This window comes from Macaca fascicularis, chromosome 14 (assembly GCF_037993035.2).
Source record: "Macaca fascicularis isolate 582-1 chromosome 14, T2T-MFA8v1.1".
Classification (NCBI taxonomy): Eukaryota; Metazoa; Chordata; class Mammalia; order Primates; family Cercopithecidae; genus Macaca; species Macaca fascicularis.
In genome coordinates, this window is record NC_088388.1 from 14,839,659 (window position 1) to 14,863,437 (window position 23,779).

Sequence of the window (23,779 nt, forward strand, 5' to 3'; positions counted from 1 at the left end):
GGTGGTGCAATTGTCTGTTTACTATCAAATTTGGTCAAGTAGGGTCCAAATGGATCATGTGAGTGGCAAACATATTTCTTTCTGCCCTTACTGGGTCACATAAGCACTTCCTCCTCCTGAAGAACTGGGTTAATTGCCTGAGCCCAGACAGTGACTCTTCTTGCATAATGGTCTCTGGATACAAAGTCTTTGCAGTGACAGGCAGAAGCTATGGCTTAGAGTTCAGCGGGACTCTTTCCATGTCCCCTGGCAGAAGTGTGCCCCCATAGGGAATCAGGACCTTTCATCCTACAGAGTCCTGACTTGGGGGCTGGCAGGGCCATGAATGGCAGACGGAGAGACAGGAAGCACAAATTCCCTAAGTGTATTATTAGGAATACAGATAAAGGTAAGCAGGGCCCTTCCTGCCTCTACCCTTTGTTTCCCAGGCCCAAGTATAGGCCTGTATAGGTCAGACATCTGACATGTGTCTTGCTGGACTAAAATGAAGTTCTCTTTGGAGGATTTAGAAGAGAATCTATTTCCTTGCCTCTTCTTTCTCCTAGAGCTCACTCACATTTCTTGGTTCACGGCCCCTTCCTCCATCTTCAAAGCCAGCAGTGTTGCATCTCTCTATGCCTCTTTCATGGTCACATTTCCCTCTGAATCTCTGATTCTCCCTTTTCTCATTTTTAAGAATCATTGTGGTTACATCAGGCCATCCAGATATCCAAGATAACCTTGCTATCTTAAACTTAGATGATTAGCAGTCTTAATTCCCTCTGCAACGTTAATTCCCTTTTTCCATATAACCTACATAGTCATATTCCAGGGATTAGGCTGTGAACATCTTTGGGAGCCTGCTCCTCACATTTCTCATACAACTCACTTGTGGTCTCCTTTCTTTCTCATGCTGCTCAATGCTAGGTATTCCAACTCCATTATATGAGAGACTGGTTTTTTTGGCCACACTTGACATTATGACTTGATAAATCTGATAGAACTCATTACAAAATGGGGAGATTTGGATGCAGAGTCACTTAATGTCTCATGGTTAGGTGCTCCTACCAGGGGCCAAAAGGCATATTCAAACAGAATATAATTCAAAAGGAGTTGTTATTCAAAAGATATATAATTCTTCACTGCAAAAACATGGCATTTCTCCAGAACCCCAAAACTTTGCCTTGTACTTTTCCCACTTGGGCTTGCTATCAACTCCACATGCTATCTTTTCCCACATCTGATACTTCTGATACCAGAGGGTCAGCCAGGGCACACGGTCAAAGTAGCCGTACTGTTTTCACTATAGCTTGGATCTTCTGGGACCCTTTCCTAATCCAGACCCCACTCAAGGTTGGTAGGCTATAGTGTCCCCTGTAAATTGACTGAAACAGTATACCCATGTGTAGAATATGCTATCTTTAGAACCCAAAGAGGTTTATCAGGCAGTGTACTTTCTTTTTCTCCATGGGGTATGCAAGATTCAATAATTCATCCTTTTCTTTGGATGGGTTGTCTTAGCATGCCCCTGATTTAGGGGGCCTCTGATTCCTCATAGGATTTACTTCCTGTCACCTGAAATGCACATGTACTGGCACCTCCAAGGTGTTGATTACTTCTTGCCATCTGGTCTAATTAGCATGTTAACATCGATATAGTAGACAGGTGTGATGGTCTGAAGGATGTACAGGTAGTCCACACCTTTTCTATCTATATTATAACAAAAGGAACACTATATTTAATATAGTCCTAGGGCAAAAATACACATGTATACTGTTGTCTATTCCATATGAGTGGAACTATTTATGATCCCTTTTTCTGATAGAGATAGAAGAGAATGGATTAATTCAATTGATGGCCACATACCATGTATGAGTCAATGTGCATTTGACCTAGCAAAGATTCCACATCTGGCGCAGTGGCTGCAATTGGGCCCACCAATTGGTTGTGATAGTGAACGGTCATTCTCCACAACTGATGAACTAAATGCATACACGACAGGGAGCATCATTTCTGTACCCTTTACATCCTTAAAGATGGCACTAAGTTTCATGCCTTGTGCCCATTGGAGTAATCCTATGAAAAGTGGAGCAGAGTGCCCTAAAGACTTACAGTGCTGAGGAGATAAAAATTGGAGTTCTGAATTTGATAAGGCAGGAAGTGGGAGGACACTAGTAAACATCCCAAGTCCTCGGCTGGGGCCCTTCCAGGCTACAGTCTAGAAGCGAAGCCAACCAGAAGTAGACAGAGCCTTGACGTTCTGCAACTGAGTCTCAAGTTGATTTTATCCATGACTGAAATCTGATCATTAAGAGGTCTGATTATCAATTAGATCTTAATGATCTGATTTCACTCTGTGTCAGGAGGATACAGTAAACCCTCATCGGAGGAAAATAACACAATTCAGGTAACAAAGTAGGAGATAACACTTCACCCAGAAAGGCATCTGACATTTTCTTTTCTTGTAAAACCAATATGATGCCAAGACCACCCCAGCTGAGCTCTTGAATATATCATTTTCATTTAACTGCTTTTTTTGACTTTTGGATTCTCCCTTTGTTAGTCAATGAGTCTTAGTTGACCCATCTCCAAAAAGGGATGCCAGATGGAAGAGGCCTCCTTGAATCAGGCAGTGGATCTCAAGGGTTTGGCAGCCGGTTAAGTGGTGGCTGCCTTTATTGGTGTGCATTTGTGGCTGCCTCCAGTAGGTGGCAATATTGTCCTAGAAAATGGCCTGTGAGCGCTTCTGTATTTAAGCAAAGCTGGGATTTCCCATTCTTTTGAAGAGTCTATATTGTTGCTAGACTACTGAGAGGCGACAGGGAAACAAACCGAGAGGATGATCTACATGTCCCACAGAAAGCAGTTGCTGAACAGGGTGATTCTCTCTGACACGAGATGAGGAAGTGAAGGCACGCAACATCATTCCACAACAACGGTATCTTAAATCCGCCCAAGGAGCTCCATCCACAACTTATTTTTGCTTTCTTTCTCCCACAGCAAATCATACCTAAACTCCATCAGTTGAATTCATTTGCTTTTCCTCCTATAGGAGCATAATGAAAATCAGGCTCCAACAATTGTGCCTGTCTAGGAGCCCAGGGAAGTTCAGGGTGACAGGGAAAGGACAGCTAGGGTGGCAAATGGAGGACAGTAGAGAGAAAGGGAAGAAAACTTGGTTGCTAGCCTTTTCCCTCCTTTAGCTCCTTGCTCTAGGGTCAGAATCTAAGCACAAGTGTCAGTTCTTTTCCATGCATCTCTCAGTATTTGGTGAACACCCAGGCCCAGAAATCCCTTTCTACCTCTATGCACACTGCCTCAGCTCCATCCTTTAGTCCTTGGTGCCTTTGTCCATTCCTGTGCCCAACATCTTGTTCTCTTACAGGACAGGATAGGATGGTGACTTGGGCACCTGAATCCAACAGAGCCATAAGCTTGAGCCTTTCCCTCCCTGCAGTCCCCAGTGTATGCACACAGGTGTGCATGGCCTCTGTCCCATTTGGGGACAGAGATCTCAGTTGCATTCTAATTATCTGTCTCTAAAAGCAGCTGAGGTTGAGGGGGAAGGGAAGGGATGGGTTAAAGGGGGGCAAAGGGAAAGGAAATCGGCTACATCCATTTTTAGTTTTGAACGACTAGTTTGGATTCAGTCAAATACATTTCAAACGTTTTTGTTCACCTGAAGCTATATACCAAATAGCAAGGTCCTTATTGCTGACACCATGTATTTCAACTTCAGGGATTCTTCACTCAGTAGTCACAACCACATTGCTTTTCTGCTGGGCTATGGGGCTTGCTGCTCCATTGTCATGAGAGCATCTCTTCCTGTTCCTGCCCAGAGGAGACTGAATCACATGAGTAACAACCAAAGAATCATTTGGGTGGCTTATTTCAATTCTACCTCTGGCCACACAGACTCATTAACAGGTAGGTCAATCGGAGACCCTTAATTCCCTCACCCTTACCCCCGCTGCACCTTCTGGAGAAAGCACAGCCCTGCCAGCACCTTGACTTCAGGTTATACATTTCTGTCCTCTCATGACTGTGAGAGAATAAATTGTTTTAAGCCACCAAGTTCATAACAAATTACCTCAAACTTGGTGGCTTACAACTATGGAAATCTACTCTCTTACAGCACAGTTCTGGAGACCAGAAGTCTGAAATGAAGATGTTATCAGGGTTGGTTCCTTCTGGAGGTTTTGAGAACCTGTCCCATGCCTCTCTCCTAGCATTTGGTGGCCTCTGGCAATCCCTGGCAACCCCTGGCTTGTAGACGTATCTCTCCATCTCTGTCTCCATCTTCATGTGGTCTTTCTTTCTGGGTCTCTCCTCTGTGTTTCTTCTTTACTTATCAGGATGCTCGTTACTGGATTTAGGGCTCACCCAGTAAGTGTAGGATGATCTCGTCTCTTGAATCTTGATTTAATTACATCTGCAAAGCCCTTACGGGCAGGCACAGTTAAACTCACTACAACTTTGTTCAGTCCACTATACCATTTCAAAGAGAGATCTGGAGTAGAAAGTGATAGTGGGTTAGCTCTGTAACCGGGAATTGGATGAGTGAGTGGTGATAAATCCAGGCCTAAGCTGAATTTTCTAGCTACCTGGTCTGTAGAGCTAGGACAAGAGAAAATCAGAAAAAGGTATTTGCTACATTCTGAAATGCTTATAATATTTCTTAAGTGATCCAAGGTGGGTGTACTTCAGATGCAAGAATGGCCATAGTAGTGTCTGGATCTGATGAACCAGCTGTTAGGAGAAAGAACAATAAGCTACATTTCAAGATTAAGTCCCAGTCTTTTCCAAGGTACCACCAATGTTGGCAAAAATTTAGTTATACTTCCTTCTCACACAGGAAACAGGTATAATAATATCTGCTCTAATGGGTATTGAGAAAATATGTCAGAAATTGTTTAATAAACAGTAAAGTCACATAAGTTTAAGTCTCTGTGATGATTAGAGAGGCACTAGGCTTGAAACCATATTTGAAATGATACAGTCAATTCTCATTATTGTAGTAGTTATAAAGATGCCACAAATACTGAATTAGCAAATACTGAAGCATTGCCTTTAGGAGTAACACAGTGTTAAATTCCTATTATCTTCATTTTCATCAAAGTCAGTACATAAACTTGCTTTATGTGTGTTTCTGTTAAAAAGACATCTTATTTAATATATATTGTTGATTTCTTAACATTGAACTCACAGCCAAAAATGCTGTAACTCATGTCTGAAAAGCTTATCTAATACATACATTTTCTTTATAAGGCATATCGGAGCCATCTGTTGCTAGGGAACACTCGACAAAACCTCAGTTTTATGAATGGGGCCCATTTAAGCAGAAAAGTCACCACCAACAACAAAAAAGAAAAATGTGGAAAATGTACTAAATATATAAACAGAATCTGATTATATAGCATTCTAGAAGATGTAAAACCATATAGTAAAAAGATCAGTTTTTTTTTTTTTTTTTTTTTTTGGCTGGGGTTCAGGCGAGAGGGGAGGGATATGAGGGATACATAGGTGAAGCACAGATTTCTAGGGTAATGTAACTATTCTGTATGATAAAACCCACAGAACTTTACAGCACAGAGTGAATCAATGGATACACATTAAAATATCATTTAGGAGGTCAAGGGGTCAAAGGAAAGAATTCAAACTATGACAAGAAAATCTAACTATTATATGTATGTATGACTGTATTATAAGCATATAAAACGTCACTGAAGGAGGTGAGAAACAAGAGGGTGACTGAAATAACTTTGGGAATGAATGGAATATAAAAGACTAAAAGCAAGGAAATTGCATGTTGGCACTGTATTCTAGTTGATAAAATTATTTCCCATTGAGGTAGAGGTTAACAATTCTGACACTGCTATATATGTATACTTGGATTAAGCAATTAAGTGAATGTGTGAGGGATGGCAGGCATCTCATGCTTCTCACTGTTTGGAGTTGAAATTTACAGATAAGGAAGGCATATATACATATGTATACATATACATATATGGGTAAATATACACACAAATATTTCTTTGCCCTGTCAGCTAAGGGGGCCTAAAAGAAACAACACCCCACCAGCGATGAGCATATCTAGTGCCTAGATCTTGGTTTCTAATACCATTCTTCATTAAAAGTCACCAGGTGTTTCATGGTGAGCAGGTCTGTGCAAACCTATCCCCAAAGACCAAAGAAACTGAGAGGCCAAACAAAGAGGCTGACAAATATGGTTTCTCAGAAAGAAACATTTAATAGGAACTTACAAACAGAAGCAATGTTTCTAGCAGCCACTAAATGGTGGCACTCACCCTCCCCAAAGTACCCTTTATATAGCAAGCATTTTTGGCAAAACGTGTAGCTGGTCATATCTCAGACTTTCTTGTGAAACACTTGACCACTGGGGAGGTTAGATAAGCATCTTTATGAGGGGTTATCTGCACTATCAGCATTGTTTAAAGACATTGCTGCAGAATATCTTGGTATGCAGGAGTCAAACAGCAGTCATCGTGCCAGCTACACTTCAAGATGACATCACTCTTGCAATAAAACAGGCTGTTTTCCTACACTCCACCCCTTGAAACCAGCCCTTAAAATCCTACATGCCCACCTTCTGTTATAGTCCCTGCACGTAGAGGGAGGGTGCTTGATATTGCATGGCTTTAGTAGCATTGCAATGGCAATGGAAAACAGATTGGGTCCAGTGGAATTCCAAATGAGGGAGATTTGCAGGCTTGGTTGAATCATCTATACAGTCTTCATAATACCATGAAGAAGTAAAACAATGAGAAAAACATAACATTAATAATCGAAATAGTAGAAATCTAAATAAAGTAATATGATGTTTAAGATATCTCTTGCCTCAATAGCCTATAAATATGGGAAGAGTGACTATCATCTGAATTTCAGGACCCATATATTCTGACAGTTTCAGTAATATGAGGATTTTGAAAATTCTAAAAGACTTTGAGATCATTTCTAATCAAGCATTTAGCTCTTATGTAAGCATTAACTGCAGCCCCAACTTTTGCAACTGATTGACCTGCACATTTTTCTGAGCACTTATTTTCCTTATGTCAGATGTAGGGAATCATGAGATGAACAAGTTTTAGTTCCTGCACTGTAGCAAATGAATTTAGGCAAAGATATGAAAGATGAAAAAACCCAATGATTATAAGACTTTTAGTGTCATGAAACTAATTATTATTTAATCTTGTTATTCTTCACATTGCTTGACTTTAAAATAGGGCAAGTTGGCCAGGCGTGGTGGCTCACACCTGTAATCCCAGCACTTTGGAAGGCTGAGGCAGGCAGATCACGAGGTCGGGAGTTCGAGACCAGCCTGACCAACATGGTGAAACTGTCTCTACTAAAAATGCAAAAAAAAAAAAAAAAAAAAAAAAAAAATTAGCTGGGTGTGGTTGCGTTTGCCTGTAATCCCAGCTACTCAAGAGGCTGAGGCATAAGAATCGCTTGAACCTGGGAGGTGGAAGTTGCAGTGAGCTGAGATTGCACCACTGCACTCCAGCCCAGGCGACAGAGTGAGACTTAGTCTCAAACAAAACAAAACAAAGAAACAAAAAACTGGGCAAGTTATAGTCCATCTCAGAGTGTTTTTAGGACTAATTTCTTCATGTGCTTAGAAAAATGCCTGGCAGATAGAAAATGGTCATTATTATTATTATTGATAAGATGACCATTTTGGTATTTAGAAAACCATTATCAATGCCTATGAAATAACTCCATAAGTCATTCCCTTAAATCTAACAGACTGAATTCTCACAAGTCCTCATCACTTATCATTTCTACATCCTGCTGACTTACAAATACTTCTTCATACCATGGCTTATATCTTTGCTTAATATCAAGGAGGATGGATTCCATAGTAGAGCCAAACTCAATGATACTACGAGTCTCATTTTGGTAGTTATAAGTAAAGCCAGCAACATGCATGGCCACCAATGAACCTTTTGAATCAAACACAGGGGAGCCGGAAGCCCCGAAGAAAAACTCAGTGTCATAGGTAATCACATCGGGGTTGTGAACTATTTCCTCGAAACTGCTTTGAGTATGCATATGGACATACTCTGGACTTTCTGCTTCTTTAGACTGAACATGTTCCTGACATTTCTTTGCTCGCTGACCCTGGGGGATCACAACACAAGCATCAATATGCTTTTTGTCTCCATATGGATGGCCAATAATATGTATCAACCCACTAAGTGGCACAGGAGTAATTCCATTGTATAGTTCCATAGGTACTTGTTGTCCATTTTCCTTCAGTTTCAGGACAGCATAGTCAAGCTCTTCATTATGTATCTCAAACCAAGGTTCAACGAAAAAGTAGTTTGTTTCCTTTCCTTCTGGCTCTTCATAACCAAATGTCACCCTTACACATTGACCAATTATGGCTGCCCACTTACTTGGCTCTATTCCGTCTCCCACAATGTAATCTATTACATGCCGACAAGTTAAAATGAACAATCCTTTAAAAACAAAGCAGGTGGCGCAACCCGTAGTTGCACTGTCCCAGAATAAGTACCCAACTGAGTCACTGCGATGTGCAAGAAGTTTCACTACTTTAATCGAAGAAGAGTTTTTTGTTACTTTCCCAAACCTTACTCTATGCAATTTAAATAATGTTTCCCCATTTTTTACTTTCATTTTTTTCTTGAAGTTTTCCTTGATTTTTTCACTTTCTCTTTTCAGACTGGGGTACTGAGCCACGATTTGTTCTCTCAACACACAGGTGTTTCTTTTCTCTGACTCAGGATTCCAAGAAGCTGCTGCACTGGGGACCATTCTTTTCTCAACCTCAACCTGAAAGTGTTTGCCTTCTAATTCATCGACTGGCTGGGTGCTTTCTAAAATAGAGTCATTGTTTTCAATGAGTTTCCAATCATCATTCTCCAGAAAGGAAAGAAATCTGCCATCCTTGCACAGAGCGTCCTTGATGGTTTCTCCTTTGAAAGCATAAACACAGAGTTTGCACCCTTTTTTGTGAAGCTTCCCACATTTAACAATCCTTCTTTTGTACTTCCCAATTCCAACTGCATGAATGTAAAATTTGACACATTCAGTCGATGCTTTGTCATGCCGGCCAAATACGTGGTTATCTTCCTTCTGCTTACTTTTACTTTGGGAAAACGTAATGACCACATGGCAGCTTTCAGGGAAACAACTGAGGGGCATTCCCAGGTTTATGTACCCTTGGATTCCTTCTGTGCCACGCACAAGCATTTCTTGGCCTTGGTGAGTTTCTATCTCTTTTCTGAGAGCCTGGAGAGTGTTGAGAGCCATATATAAGCTACCATTCTCACTATGTGTGAGCTCATGTTTCATATTTTGGTTTTTCCTGTAGTTTACATCCAAGGTAACAAGTATTATCCTATTTTTGGGCATAGTCTGGTCTTCTGGATTTTTCTTAAGTGAATGGAATTCTTGAGCCTGGGTATTAGTTACGTCTCTTGGGCCTCCTCTAGACTCCATCCTGATTTGAGAAGTACTGGAATTATTCTGTTGCTTTTTAGAGACCTAAAAATAAATGTTAAGATACTTTAAAACTCTGAATGCAACCCTCGTCTTTTGTTTCTCTTTTCAGGTATGCAATTCACAAAATTCCTATGAGAAACTTGGAACTAATCTAAAAGGGCCAGTGAATAGAATTAAATCACTGCTTGACATGGGATCCAAAATGAAAGCTTAGCTTCCTATAACATCTGTTAGATGAACTCTCGATACTACTACACTAGTGTATTTTTCTGAAAAATATGAGGGAAGAAACAAATTTTTTTTCCCAGGTGCCTCTAAAACAGAGATTCTTAAAAGCTCACTAGCGGCCGGGCATGGTGGCTCACGCCTGCAATTCCAGCATTTTGGCAGGCCAAGGCAGGGGGATCACCTGAGGTCAGGAGTTCGAGACCAGCCTGACCAACATGGTGAAATCCCGTCTCCACTAAAAATACAAAAATTAGCCGGGTATGTTGGCATGCGCCTGTAGTCTCAGATACTTGGGAGGCTGAGGCTGAAGAATCGCTTGAACCTGGGAGGTGGAGGTTGCAGTGAGCCAAGATTGAGCCATTGCGCTCTAGCCTGGGCAACAAAAGTTGCTCCATCAACCGCCCCCCCCAAAAAAGTCCACTAGTATTTGAAATAGTTTTATTTCAGGACTTGTTTATTATCTTCAGCTATATAATTTTTATATTTCCTGAGGACAATGATAAATTACAGCAAAAAAATTGTTCTTGAAATACTGAATTCAGCAATAGGCTACCACAATTTATTATAAGCATGACATATTAAACAAAATCATCATTATTTAACTAATCATTTGGTTATAATATAGTTATTTGTGACATAAATACTATGATTCACCCAGCATATAGCATGAAAAGAACTCAAATTATTTTCTCTATTACATCCAGTAATCCCCAAATTTTATAAAATAAGGAGGAACAAACATGACTTATCTGTCCTTTTGATGGATAAACTAAGGCACTGAAAGTTTTTCTTGTAGACGTCTTTTCTAGGGTCACATGATAACCAATAAATAGAGTATCAAAATTGCAATTCCTAATCCAATTATTTTTTCCATTGGACTAGTGTATATATTCTTTTTGGTAAACTTTGCATTTATGATTGTCATTTTTGTAGGGCATTATCTTAAGAAACAGGGGTGAAGGTGGGGAGTGGAATTAAATAAAGAGGATTAATCAAATAGTAGAAACTCGATGAAAAATTAGAGTGTCTGTTTCTTATGTCTAAAAAACACATTTTTCCCAAGTCATATTCATCATGGCATGGGTACCAGCAGATATGGGTCCATATGCCAGCAATGCCCCTTACTGCTACTGGGAATAACAATGCCAGGAATATTGTAAAGATTAAGTGTAGCATCATTGTATGACAATGCCTAGCACAATGACTAGCACATGTTAACATTTGTTTCTCTTCTTTATACTAATATTCCAGATCAAAAATAAATAAATAAAAGGGACTTAAGGTAATACAAATTTCCTTGGGCACACATATGAACTCTCAAAGAGCATCCCTTCAGCCTAAGGCTATCAGAAACATCTTTTCATACACCCTGTTGGAGTACTATGATAAATTTCCTATTTATTAAAGTGATTCTTGGGCAGACATAGACACCTCTGAAAGGGGAAGAGGAATAGGATATAGTAATTAGCTCTGTCATGGAATAGGATAGAGAAAAACATAACTAAGTTTGCCTTAGACTTTTTAGATACTTGGATATTCTAGTTTTCCAGAACCGGGAAAAACAAAACAAAACAAGTTGAGAAATTGTAAGCTGCATACTCAAATGTTTATCATTCTTCAACATTTTTCTTGATAAATTCAAGGAGCATTTTAGACTCAGGAAAAGATACAATTGTTTGATATGATAACAGAGCCCAATCAGTAGAAAAAGGCCCAATTACATGTCATTAAACTTAACTCCAAGTCTTCACTTCATTCCTGTCTTAAGCAACAACTCACTTGCTCCCTCTTCTCCAATAAACAAAGTGAAGATTTGTCAGAATCCTTCCTGACTTCCTAACAAGGTTATGGTAAGAACAAATATATCAAAAAATTGTTTTATAAACTGTATTCAAACGTGGGTTATAATTACAATTGAATAGCTCAGCCACATTTGGAATGGTATATGTTTTCATGCTATGAAATTGCATTAATTTTGGTTTATTACATAGTTTACTGTAACATACTGTATTGAAGTTTTTGTTATTCAAGAAATATTAAAATAGTTTTTCATTAAAGACTGCTTTGATATAGCCAAGATTTGTATTACAACTCCCTTCCCCATGCTACCCCCAAAATAGAAAGGATAAAATAAGTAAGGACAATTTTAGTTATTTAATATTTCCAACACTCCAGGTAATTTCTTGGCAAGAAGAACTATAAAACCCAATGCCAAGGATAGGTAAGTCTAATATTGGTAAACAGGCTTTAGTATACGTGGGTTCTGTATCTATGGGTTCAACCAACTGCAGATTGAAAATATTTTGGGAATAAAAACTAGTGTGCCTGAACTAAACATGCATGACTTTTTTCTTGTCATTATTCCCTAAGCAATATAGTATATCAACATTTTACATAGCATTTACCTCTTATTAGGTAATATAAATAATCCAGAGATGATTTAAAGTATACAGGAGGATATGATACATTATATGCCAATACTATGACATGTTATGTGAATAATTTGAGCATTCATGGATTTTGGTATCCAAGGGAAATCCTGGAACAAATCCCACATGGATACCAAGGGATGACTAGATTACATAAGTAGAATTTACAGACATACCGGAGAAAAATAGTGATCGATTTTCATATTACATTTTTCATTGACTGAGTGCTTCTGTGACCTCTGCTTCTTACAGCTCATGATGGCTTGAAGATGAATGGATGGTTCAGCTGAAATACTAATTTCAAATTTTCAAGTTATAGCAGTATCTTCAAAGCTGTCATTAATTGTACAGAGGAAAAGATTAGCTGGTGTCCTATGTCCCATCTTTCCCCTTGAGCTCCAGCCTTGCTCTCCCTGGAGATGGTACCTTAGCAAATAGATAGTTTATTCACCAACTATAATCACCTCAACAATAAAAGCTCCCTTTTCCAGAATACTGCGTGTCAGGCACTTCATGAAAATTATACTAAACACTTTATGAAAATTATCTCTAGTTGCAAATTCCTATAGATACTATGCAAATTAGGTATATCTACACTTTGCTGATGACGAAAGTATAGCTTAGAGAAGGTAGACGAGCTGCCCAAGGCCAGAGCTATGTGGCAGAGGTGGAATTCAAATGCAGGTATAAATAATATAATAATTTTCAGTTGGAAATTTCAAAAAGGTGTTCTACTTACATTGATGTTAAAATCTGGTCTCCATTTAAGATGAAGACGGCAAGGGAAGATAAAATTACAGGGAAGTGGTGAGGAAACAGCTGATGAAAGAAACTTGGAATGAGATTTTAAAAAGAAATCTGGGGCCGGGTGCAGTGGCTCACGCCTGTAATCCCAGCACTTTGGGAGGCTGAGACAGGCGGATCACGAGGTCAGGAGATTGAGAACATCCTGGCTAACATGGTGAAACCCCGTCTCTACTAAAAAAAAAGTACAAAAATTAGCCAGGTGCAGTGGCGGGCACCTGTAGTCCCAGCTACACTGGAGGCTGAGGCAGGAGAATGGCTTGAACCTGGGAGGCAGAGCTTGCAGTGAGTGGAGATCGCGCCACTGCACTCCAGCCTGGACGACAGAGCGAGACTCCGTCTCAAAAAAAAAAAATAAATAAATAAAGAAATCTGGAAAGTGTGCCAGGTATGATAGTCAGAAACCTTAGGTTGCTGCTTTAGATTTTTTGTTTAAAGAGGTATTTTTCCTTCTATCTCTCCTCTGATGTCTCCCTAGAAGAGGTTGAACAAACTTTAAATAAAATAGTGACATCTTCAATAGTAATAAATACCGCTAGAAAAACAAATACCATTGAGGGCAGCAGCCATGTCTGTCCTTAGTACCTCAATATCTAAAAACTATGTCTGAGACATGTCAGGCCCTTGAAAAAGATACATTTCTAAAGGTACATTCAATAAACGAATGGAATAGGCATACAGTGTACTATGCCCTTTTCTAAATGCTTTTCATCAACTACCTCATGTAATTCTTACAACCCTATGAGATAGGTACTATCATCTCATTTTACTGGCAAAGAGCTGGAACACCCAGGGAGCTTAAACTTCTACTCAAGGTCATACAACTCAGAGAATATACTTTCAAGACTTTTTATTATGAAAAATTTATTAGAGAAAAAAATGAGAGAATGGTATAATGAACCTGTACATACCTATCACATAGTTAACAATTGTTCATTTTTGCCAACTTATATAACAGTGAAACAGTAAAAGAACTAACATAACTAACTTTATTTTTGTTCACGGGGCCTTTACCCATTCATGCATGGAGGGGAGGTTAATTTTAGAGCAGTGAGATAATATGCAAAAACACGTAGTTTTAAAAACTAACTCTGGGATTAAAGGGAAAGTATGTAAACAACTACACATCGTTAAAAATTTATAGGAGGGTTGTGATGTGGAGAATAAATATAATCTTTAGATAACTTCCATTTGACAAGAAATACAGGGGCTAGAACATAAGTTAAACAACAACACGTAGAAGCAGCCCAGGAAATCAACATGCTATAGAGACAACTTATCTGTTCTCTTCAACAAATCAATGCTTGGGCTCACTGGAACATCAGGACAAAGACATTCCCAACCTTCTTGGACCCCTGATGGTGCTCAGATGTCTGCAGTCAATGGTCACTTCTTGATTGTAAATCCCTTCTCTTCCCCATGCCCTTAACATAAAGAGCCTGAAACTTGTACTCACTTAAGAGGGCACTTTGGGATGCTAGTCTGCCAACTTTTCAGTTTGCTGGCTCTCTGAAGGAACCTGCTTTTCCTCCCACCAACTCTCATCTCTGATGTTTGGCTTTGAGGTGTGAGTTGCTGAACTTGGGTTTGGCTACCCTTACACCATCCTTTTATTTTACTAGATGATTTATGTTACAGCTAGAAACATCATGACATTTAAATGCTAATGGTCACTTCCCATCTCTAAAAATTACGTACTTTTTCTTATATAATCACAATACTGATTTATTCATACTAGGATCCAACTGAAGTACACAGTTTCCTTTATATGTCTTATACGGCTCTTTTGTTCTAGAAAAAGCATTGATTTGTTGAAGAGAACAGAGAAATTATCTCTAGAGAATGTTCACCTCCTGGGTTGCTTCCTCATGTCATTGTTCATCTAGCCCCTGTATTTCTTGTCAAATGGAAGTTATCTAAAGGCTACGTTTACTCTCGTAACCATTCCACTACGGAGCAAGAGTCCTGGCTTTCTAGTTTACTGTCAATCAATGACTAAGGAAATTCATTTAGCCTTTCTGTGCCTCAATTTCTTGTTTGTAAAAAGAAGCAATGATTCTAAATGAGATAATGAATATGGAAGTGCTAAAATAATGTTAGACCTTATAAGACCGTCTGAGTTCAAATATCAGGTAGCCACTTCCTAGCTGCATGACCTTGGGCATATTAATTAACTATTCTTCCCTCATTTTCCTCACCCTAAGATGGGAATCAACCTTGTTATGAAGATTAAGGAATACATTGTGGTCTGGGCACGGTAGCTCATGCCTATAATCCCAGCACTTTGGGAGGCCAAGGCTAATGAATCACTTGAGGTCAGGAGTTTGAGACCAGCTTGGCCAACCTGGTGAAAACCTGTCTCTACTAAGAATTTAAAACTAGCTGGGCATGGTGGTGGGTGCCTGTAATCCCAGCTACTTGGGAGGCTGAGGCAGGAGAATGGCTTGTACCTGGGCGGCAGAGGTTGCAGTGGGCTGAGATCATACCACTGCCCTCCAGCCTGACCAACAGAGCAAGATGCCATCTCTCTCTCTCTCACATACACACTATATATATGTACACATATGTATATGCAATCTATCTATACATAGTATGTGTGTGTATATATGTATATAAAGAGAGAGCATGCAAAGCCTTTAAAACGCTGCCTGTAATAGGTTGCCCAGTAAATAATCAATAAAAAGGTGATGTAAATGTTATCAATATCAATACACTCACTACAGGGGTACTTTTTAAACAGCAGAGAACCTAGGAAAACAAAAATAGAAAATATATAATTGCGGAACTGGTCTATGTTGCAACATCCTTAAATGCAAGAACTTGTTGCCCAACTATTAAGAAAATCTAGGGATTCACTGTGTCTGTTTATGAAGTCTCATCTTAGGAAGTCTGAGAGAGGATCCAGCTGCTTTAGGAGTGATTAATAGACACAGACTAAAAAGAAAATAAAATGGGCAGAAAGAAACATGAATTTTGCATGTACTTGAGCAATCACAGTGGAAAGGGGCAAGAGGTTAAGAAAACACTCCAATATCCTCTCTTTCCTACATTGTCTCCAGTATCCAGGATGAATCAGATTATATCAAAATATAAAGAACTCTTAGCTATCCTATACCAACCCTTGTTTTATACTTGAGGTCAGGGTTCTACTTAGCTAAATGACCTGCTTGGCTTCCTACAGCAAAGGGATAAAGCAGTGCGGCCAGGGGCCCATGTCCAGCCCACCTAACAGCTCCCCTTAGGAATTTCTCTGTCTCTCAATCTCTCCTTCCCTCCCTCTCTTCTTCCCCCTCTCTGCCTCCCTCCCTCTCCTCCCCTCCTTCACTCTCCCTCTCTTCCTGCTTCTCCCCACCCCAACCCCCACTTTCTGCCTTTCCAGGGGCAAGGGCAGGAGTCGAGGCCAACTCTAAGCCTCTTCCAATCTTACCACGCCGCCCCGCTCCCTCCCCTCGACCCGGCACACAAGGGGACTTACAGCACCACCAAAATAAAACTTGCGTCCTCCCGGCTCCCCAGATGGGTGGCGCTGTCAGTCCCTGACTTCCGGGCACCCAGCTCCCTCCCCTCCCAGTCGGGACTCGAGCCCGCCGCGGCCGCGCCGTACGTACCCGTGGAGCACCCCAGCGCTCTATGTGCTCTCTCACTGCGCGCCTCGCCAGCACTGGGCCTGGAATCCAGCGCTCAGTGCAGGTCCCGCTCGCATTTGAGGAAGCAAAGACTCCAGAGCTCCAGCTCGGCGGGAAACGGAGCAGGTGGGGCTAGGGGTTTGAATCGCCAGCCTTTTAAGGTTGTCTGCGAACCAATTGGTTACTTTCTTTCACTTTTAAATCAGCCGTGCCTCTTCCGCCTAAACCTCCCACGCACCTCTCCCCTCTTCTGTCTCTCCTTTCTTTTGCTTCTGTGGACCACTGGAAAAGCTGGGAGACTGGCCGTTCGGGGGCCTCAGGTAGCTGCAGCGTGCAGTACTTGACGCTGTGTTTATATCAGACAGCACTGCCAGTCGGAAACAAAACTTTCTGAACTTCCTAATCCCCAGAGCCAGCGTGAGAAGCAGACTTGAACCTGTTCTCTTCCCTTGAACTTTTCTTTTACACGAGTACAACAAAAAACAACTCACCTGGGGAGTGGCGCGTCTGGCCGATGGACTGAAAGATACTGGAGTTTGTCTTTCTCTTTAGACAGCAACTCACCTACTTCGGAAGCCGATTGGCTGCGGTGGGGATACCTGGTGGCATGCAAAAAAAGAGTGGTTGGAAAGGCAAGGCCGAGGGAGCGCGCCCATCCTACGCACCCACAGCGATCCTCCTTGACGCCGCGAGCAGGACCCTGTCTCACTGACCTCGCTGCCCACGGCGGTCCTTGCCTCCTTCTATTCTCCAGGTTTCCCCAGTCCCGAGTATTGGAAAGCCAGAACTAAAGCGAAAGCGTCCTAGTCACGGGTAGGTTGGCCTGGGCGGGGCTGCAGAGGGAGCAGGAAATCAAAACTCAGATGTGGGAGGAGCTGGGATGTTGGCGGCAGAGCCAACTTGAGTCTCGCGCGCGCGGGAAGCGTAGGCGGAAGTCGGGGCGCAAGAATGTGCTTGTCCTCGCCTGTACATCATGGCTGGGGAGGAAGCGTGGAGGCACCAGGCTGGGGTCTGCAGCGCGCCACCTGCTGCAGCCCACAGGAGGCCCTGAGGCTAGTTGGGTAAGTGGGGACATGCAGGCATTTCCCAGGGGGCGGCATCCCCAGCAGATGGGATAGGCCTGGACACTCGGACAAAATCACTAAGAAGCCGCGGATGCAGGAAGAGTAAACGTCCTTGTCATAAATCGATTCTCCAAACGTTCATCAATATGTGGAGACGTTGATGATAGTGATGAAGAAGATGATACGGGCTCTAGGAATATGCATCTGAAAGCGGATGATCAAAGAAGATTGGAGAGGGTTTTCAAGGCAGCCTGCTGTTTAAGAACCTGCATTCTGAGTAGATGTGTTTTGGAGAAGGCGACTACAGTCACAAAGGGGACGACTTTTATGCAATCGACAGAGGACTGTATGATGTATATAAACAGATAGGGTTGAATGGTGTGTTGGTAACTACAAAACACGTGGGAATTTGGAGGAAGGAACTGGCCTTAAATGCATGTACAATACACCAAGGGAAGCTAAAATTACGGCTTCATCTCCTGTGGGTTCTTTGGGGTTTGGATAGAGTAAACTTAAAACATATTTGAATGCTGACTTTTTCTGTGATACTCACTTTTGGAATCTGTGCATTCCTAGATTCAGAAAGGGTAATCACAGCTATTACCCAGCATCCAAACAATGGCAGCCAAGAGTTCTACTCTGGAGACAATTTTCGTTCTTTCTTTCTTTCCTTCTTTCATTCCTTCCTTCTTTCTCTTTCTCTTTTTTCTTTTATTCTTCCTTCTATCCTTCTTCTCCTTTCTTTCTCTCCCTCCCTCCCTCCCTCTCTCTCTTTCTTTCTTTCTTTCTTTTTTCCTTCCTTCCTTCTTTCTTTTTTTCTTTTATCTTTGTTTCTCTCTCAATTTTCTCCCTCCCTCCTTCCCTCCTTTCTTCCTTCTTTCTCTTTTGCCTGTTTTACATTTCAATGTGTAAGCAAATGGTGATTAAAGGACAATAGGCTTAAAATATTCTAAAACAAGGGTGTTAAGAATTGAATATACTGATAAAATTTGTTTCCAAAAGGAAGGGTTATATACTAGGTGAGAGTGTAAATTAGTTCAACCATTGTGGAAAACAGTGTGGCAATTCCTCAAAGATTTAAAAAGAGAACTAACATTCAACCCAGCAATCCCATGACTGGGTATGCACCCAAAGGAATATAAATCATTCTTTCGACACATGAACACATATGTTCCTTGCAGCACTGTTCACAATAGCAAAGAATCAACCTAAATGCCTGTCAATGGTAGACTGGATAAAGAAAACTCAGTATACCATTGAATACTACACAGCCATAACAAATAATGAGATCATGTCCTATACAGGGACATGGATGGAGCTAGAGGCCATTATTCTTGGCAAACTAATGCAGGAACAGAAATCAAATACTGCATAGTATCACTTATAAGTGGGAGCTAAATGATGAGAACACATGGACACACAGAGGGGAACAACAGACGCTGGGGCCTATCGGAGGGTGGAGGATGGGAGGAGGGAGAGGATCAGGAAAAATAACTAACGGGTACTCGGCTTCATACCTTGGTGGTGAAATAATCTGTACATCAAACCCCCATGACATGAGTTTACCTATATAACAGACCTGCACATGTACCACTAAACTTAAAAGTAAAGTTTTAAAAAAAGTTTTCAATCTATGAAGTTGAGATTTACTAGGAAGGTTATTCAAATGATTTTGATATATTAAAATATTAGTGCACAAGGAAATAATAAAAAGTTATTATTATAGAAGATATAAAACATGTTCCTCTACCTAATATCTGCGCAGCTAAACCTACTATGTACCAAGATATTTATCAACATTCTTTCTGAAATTTTTGTCATTTTGTATAATTTTAATTATATTTATTTTAAAAACGTTTATGGCATCATAAGTTATGTGTTGGCTTACTGCTGAAAGGGCATAAAATAACAATTCTTAAACTTTATGTGTATTTGCAATGAAATACATTTTGGCTTTAGGCAATAGGAACATAACTTTTTTTGGATGAAAGATTATTGTCACATTTTTTCTTCATTATCCGACATCTTTGTCATTTTCTTAACTTATATTACTAATTACAGTTCTCTACATTTTCAAAAAAAAGTCTAATATTGACATTTATTTCTCTGTAGCAAACTTTGGCTATTGTTTTTTCTACTAATTTCGGGCAAAAATGAAGTATTAATTTCAGTTACAAAATATAGCTTAGTAAGATCTAAACCAAATAAAATTCACATTCTAAAGTCTACAAACAAGTTTTTAAAAGGTATTTTGGCCATTAAACTTATTTATTAAATTTAACTTTCGTCTTCTAAGGACCAGAGTTCTTACAATTACTATGAAGCTCCTATTCTATAATCATAGCCTGGGTTCATTGTCAGTGCTTCATTAAACAGGCTATTTTTTCTTTCTTTTTTTTGGGGGAGACAGAGTCTCGTTATGTTGCCCAGGCTGGAGTGAAGTGGCACAATCTTGGCTTTCACCTCCATCTCCCAGGTTCAAGTGATTCTCATGCCTCAGCCACTTGAGTAGCTGGGACTACAGGATTTCGCCATATTGCCCAGGCTGGTCTTGAACTCCTGAGCTCAGGCAGCCCACCCACCTTGGTCTCCCAAAGTGCTAGGATTACAGGCATGAACCACCGCACCCAGCCAATTTCTTAATTCTTAGACTAAATCTACAGGGGACACACTTTTTCCAACATTAGCTGCAAAGGGATTTTTTCCTTCACACTTAAGTCACAGTCAGTAGTTTTTTTGTTTCTGTTTCTGTTTTTGTTTTTGTTTTTTTCCTGTATTTTTGTTTCCTTGTTTGCTTTTATTTGGGAAAACGCCTTTTTTGATAGTAAGAAATTACTTTTTACAATGTGAGGTCAAAAACAGCATGGGGTGATTTTTCTTCCACACCTTTTTATTCCTGCCTCTTGCTGTAAATAGTTGCACAGTTAAAAGCAGAATGGACTTAACGGAGTATCATTTATATTTATAATTGCTGTATTTGTAATTCTGCTAGAAGTGAATTCTGTTATAATCAAAGGTTACACTGTTATCTGAATGCTTGAAAAATATGTAAAAATAATGCTCTTGTGGCTTTTCATAGGTTTATAGTCTATAAACACTAATTTTAATCAATAATTCATATCATTTATGATTAATTTTATTACGAGAAACAATAATAGATGTAAGCCTAATTATTTTGTGACAGCTGGTGTGTTTGGAGTATTTGCCATCACCCTTAAATATGATACCCTGGCTGGAAAGTATTAATTTGATAATGTACCTTTAAGAAATTATATAAAATATGTAAAAGCATAACCTTATGCACATTTTTAAAGCAAGGCCTTCTTGTAGGAAAAATATTACATCACGCATGAAGATGTTTTGTTTTCTATTATTATTTGAATTTATTTTAAAAGCCATTACTGCTCTGTATATGTGTGTGTGTATATATGTATACATATATGTATACATATACATATATATACACACACATATGTATGAAACCAAAAATTCCAGGTTCATCATATTCTACACAGATTTCCTTTTTTGTTGCCCTTATTCTTAATCATTGAAAGCACTGAAAATCAATACCTGTTTGATAAATCAAGATGCGTGATCAAGGTAAAAATGCCATAGTTATTATATATAAAACTTTCTTATCATTACTTTTGTAGTAACTTTTAAAAGGGGTGGTGGTGGTGTGGGATACCTTGGCAAAGTCCAACTTGGCTGCTTGACTGCTTTCACTGGCCTGGCTAACACTTATGTCTGCCCAGGGAAGGAGCAGGTAGTGTGTAGAGGGAAATGACCTCTGCTGCCGTACTGCTTTGAGTTCCTCTCTGAGTTTGGCATTTACATGTGTCTGTTTCATTTAATACTCTCAATAACCCTGTGGGGAAGGTAAGGTTATCTTCACCATTTCACAACAAGCTTTAGCAAATAATTGTGCAGAAACATCCTTATGAGGATTTGTACTCCCATCTGAAACCAGAAGCCAAACTTATTCTATTGAATGATGACTGCCTCTCATATCTAACTGCAAAAAGGCACAGTTGCTTACTCCTTCCTACTTTACTGCTTTTTCATTCATCCAATCATCTATTCAAGGTATAAATTTCTGGTGGCAATTTACAAGATCTGGTGCCAGATTCTATGAAGGGTAAAATGTTGAGTCCTGCCCTCAAATAGGGAAGACAGAGAAGGTACACAAATAATATCATTTCCACAGTGGTTTCATTCATTTAAGACACGTGTTAATTACTACTTTGTGCCAGGTGTTGTACTGGATATTGGGGAACAGAGGTGAATGAATATGATTCTCACATTCATGGACCCAGAGCAGTTTAATGCAATATTGTATCTAAGCCTAGTGCTTTACCAGGTCACATCTCATAGCCTATCCAATATATTAAAATGCACACACATTCTACGTTAAATACATGTGTTTGCTGTTTAATCTAGTTTGAAGTACTTGAAGAATTGGAAGAACCAGTCGCCGAGTGTGGAAAATTGTTCCCAGATCTTCCCCCTTCCCTGTACACACACCGGTTGCCTGGTGACTTTGCAGTTCCTCCCCACCCCATCAATGTTGGGCTTTGGGCAGTAGAATGTAGACAGAACTAACACTGTGCTGAGCTCGACACTGGAAGCCACTGCATCTTTCTGTTTGCCTCTGTTCTGGTTCTGTCATTGCGTGTAAAGAACATGCCCCCGCTAACACTGTCTCATAGAGGGCATGAGGCTAAATGAGGTAGCCTATGGGATGGTCGTAGAGATGTACCTGGCACGAATGCTCCGGAAATGGCATGGCGCCATTATTACTTCTGTTACTACTATCATGTTACTCTGTTTTGATGTTTACTTGTCTAGATGGTTGTGCATGATTTTTAGGTTTTGGATAAATATTACCAAATTACTCAACCACTAGCAGGAAAAGGTGATGTTCATTTCAACTTGAGGTCAAAAGTGTTGCGAGATCGGGAATCCTAGGAGCCAGATCATAGACTCCAGCTCAGTCCAAGACCTGGAAGGCAAAGAACCTCTACGAGGGTAATGCCCTCATAAGGACTCTCCGTTTGGACTCTTAAGGGGGTGTCCGCCCCATCAAGACTCCGGAGGCTGCTAGCCTTCCTCCTTCCAGAAAAGGAAATAACCACCGCGCCCGTCCTAGCTGTGGCCGGAGGTTCAAGCGCCCGGGCTGCAGGGACTAGTAGGGGCGCGCGATCTGTAGTGGCCTCCGTCTTCCTTGTACCTCAGGACGCAGAAACCCGCCCCGCTTTCCTCCAGACCTCACCGCACGAAAGACCCTCCAAGACCCTCTCGAGGCGCCCGCAGTGCTCCTTAATTCGCAGCTCTACAGAATGAGACCAGCGTGGCAGCTCCCTTTCAGGACGGCTCCCGAGAGAGGTGAGAGCAGCCCCTAAAACTCAAGCAGGAAAGGCGTTTCTTCCTAACCGGGGTTGGGAGTGCCGCGCGCTGCCAGCAGATGGCGACAGAGGATGAGCCTGCGGAAAGCTGGTAAGCGGAAGGCGGAGCCGAGGCGAGGACCGACATCCCTCATGCCAACGGCAGCACGGCGTGGAAATGGTTTACCCAGTCCTCAGTTCTCTAGGACAGAGCTTGAGCCTTCTGGGAAACCGCATTTCCCCGACTGAGTGTTGGGGAAGCTGGAGTGGTTAGTGGGGGTGTCAAGTTGGGAAGCTGAACGTTCGCTTCCTTGTGCTCCTCTGAGAACCATCTGTTGGTCTAAAGGTGCTAGAACTGAGGCTGGTGAGCCCCTTGGGGCCATCTCAAGGGCTAACAAGATCTCAAACGCTCTTCTCTCCGTCCCTTGTGGTATCCTGGATTATTGTGAAAATGTATAGGGATTCCTGGGGAAGGCATAAGGATTAAAATATAAAATATATAGGTTTAAATATAAATAACTTTATATATATATAAATTTTTTTCTTGTAAACCAATATACAGTAGGAAGTTTAATTCCTTAACTTTCGTTTTTCTCCGTAGCCTTTTTATAGCCAACAAGAGCAAAAGCACACTGCAATTTCTAAACCAATTGCAGGCGTTTCTGCTCCTTGAAGCCTGGGAATTAATGTATATGCTCAGTCCCTTTTCCCTTAGCTGGACATTGAAGAAATTGAACCACAGGATTGGACTGTCCAGAATCATTAGTCAGAGTTCA

The 23,779-nt window shown here is 40.7% G+C and overlaps 1 protein-coding gene across 8 annotated transcripts; it reads right to left on the reverse strand.

Moving 5' to 3' along the window:
* Positions 1-6,209: 6,209 nt before the first annotated feature.
* FAM111A (FAM111 trypsin like peptidase A) lies at positions 6,210-17,384 on the reverse strand. 8 transcript variants are annotated; one of them, XM_005577774.4, is made up of 4 exons: positions 17,269-17,384; positions 17,047-17,154; positions 12,302-12,419; positions 6,210-9,510 (listed from the first exon to the last, which is right to left on the reverse strand). In XM_005577774.4, exons 3-4 carry the CDS (start codon positions 12,380-12,382, stop codon positions 7,756-7,758), a joined length of 1,836 nt encoding a protein of 611 aa, XP_005577831.3. In that variant the 5' UTR covers positions 12,383-12,419; positions 17,047-17,154; positions 17,269-17,384; the 3' UTR covers positions 6,210-7,755. The 8 variants fall into 8 exon arrangements, 7 of the variants coding, with proteins under 7 accessions (XP_005577831.3, XP_015290165.3, XP_045227829.2 ...); XM_015434679.3 differs by having other exon boundaries at positions 12,302-12,458; XM_045371894.2 differs by having other exon boundaries at positions 12,302-12,551.
* Positions 17,385-23,779: the final 6,395 nt, after the last annotated feature.